We start from the raw sequence: 607 nt of genomic DNA, 5'->3' as shown, positions 1-607 counted from the left end.
GGGGCCGCCTGGGGCGCCAGAGCCCCCCCCAGCTCTGCCCTCCCCCCGGGTGGTGCCCAGACCCAGGGCCCTGGGAGGGGGCGGCCAGCGCCCACCAGCCCAGGACACAGAGCCTCTCCTCGCGCAGGTGAGCCCTGGCCGCGGCCCACAGGTCTGTGTCCGCCTTGCCCCGCCCCGGCCCCGTCACTCACCCCCCCGAGCGCTGTGACCGGAGGCCGGGCCAGGCCACGAGCCTCCCTCCCGTGCAGTCTCAGAGCCCCCCCCCGACCCTGCGCATGCCCCCAGGCAGGGAGCACCCCCACGCCCCGGGCACCGAGCCCCGACACCCGAGCGCGTCCTTACCTGGAACCCGAAGAGCCGAGCAAAGAAGCTGGACCCCAGGTCACCGATGACCACGTAGAAGGCGACGCAGGTCCCCAGCATCAGCCCGATCATGCTGCGGGGCGGGGCGGGTCTCAGGGTGCCGCACGCCCTGCGCCGAGCGGGGGGCGCCTCCCAGGGCGGGCTCCCCGCTCCGAAGCCCAGGTGCGGCTTCCCAGCAGTTCTTCCATCTCTCCCAAAGGGGGGAAACTGCGACAGTTCGCTGGAGGCCCACCGCGCCCAGGGC

General features: G+C 74.6%; 2 protein-coding genes across 2 annotated transcripts in view; both read right to left on the bottom strand.

Annotated features, from left to right (window-relative positions):
- CEP131 (centrosomal protein 131kDa) overlaps positions 1 to 435 on the bottom strand; it is a 36,634-nt gene extending 36,199 nt beyond the window's left edge. The window contains exon 1 of the mRNA XM_012734758.1: positions 343 to 435. Within this exon, the coding sequence (XP_012590212.1) occupies positions 343 to 435 (93 nt within the window). The remainder of the gene's footprint in view (positions 1 to 342) is intronic.
- The window catches only part of LOC105854625 (putative sodium-coupled neutral amino acid transporter 10), a 9,674-nt gene continuing 9,413 nt past the window's right edge, over positions 347 to 607 (bottom strand). Inside the window, exon 4 of the mRNA XM_012734756.1 lies at positions 347 to 436. The gene's annotated coding sequence lies outside the window, so the exon portion shown is untranslated. The remainder of the gene's footprint in view (positions 437 to 607) is intronic.

Source organism: Condylura cristata, unplaced genomic scaffold, assembly GCF_000260355.1.
Source record: "Condylura cristata isolate star-nosed mole 26May11 unplaced genomic scaffold, ConCri1.0 scaffold00068, whole genome shotgun sequence".
In the NCBI taxonomy this organism is placed as follows: Eukaryota; Metazoa; Chordata; class Mammalia; order Eulipotyphla; family Talpidae; genus Condylura; species Condylura cristata.
This window is presented reverse-complemented; position numbering and strand designations above follow the sequence as displayed.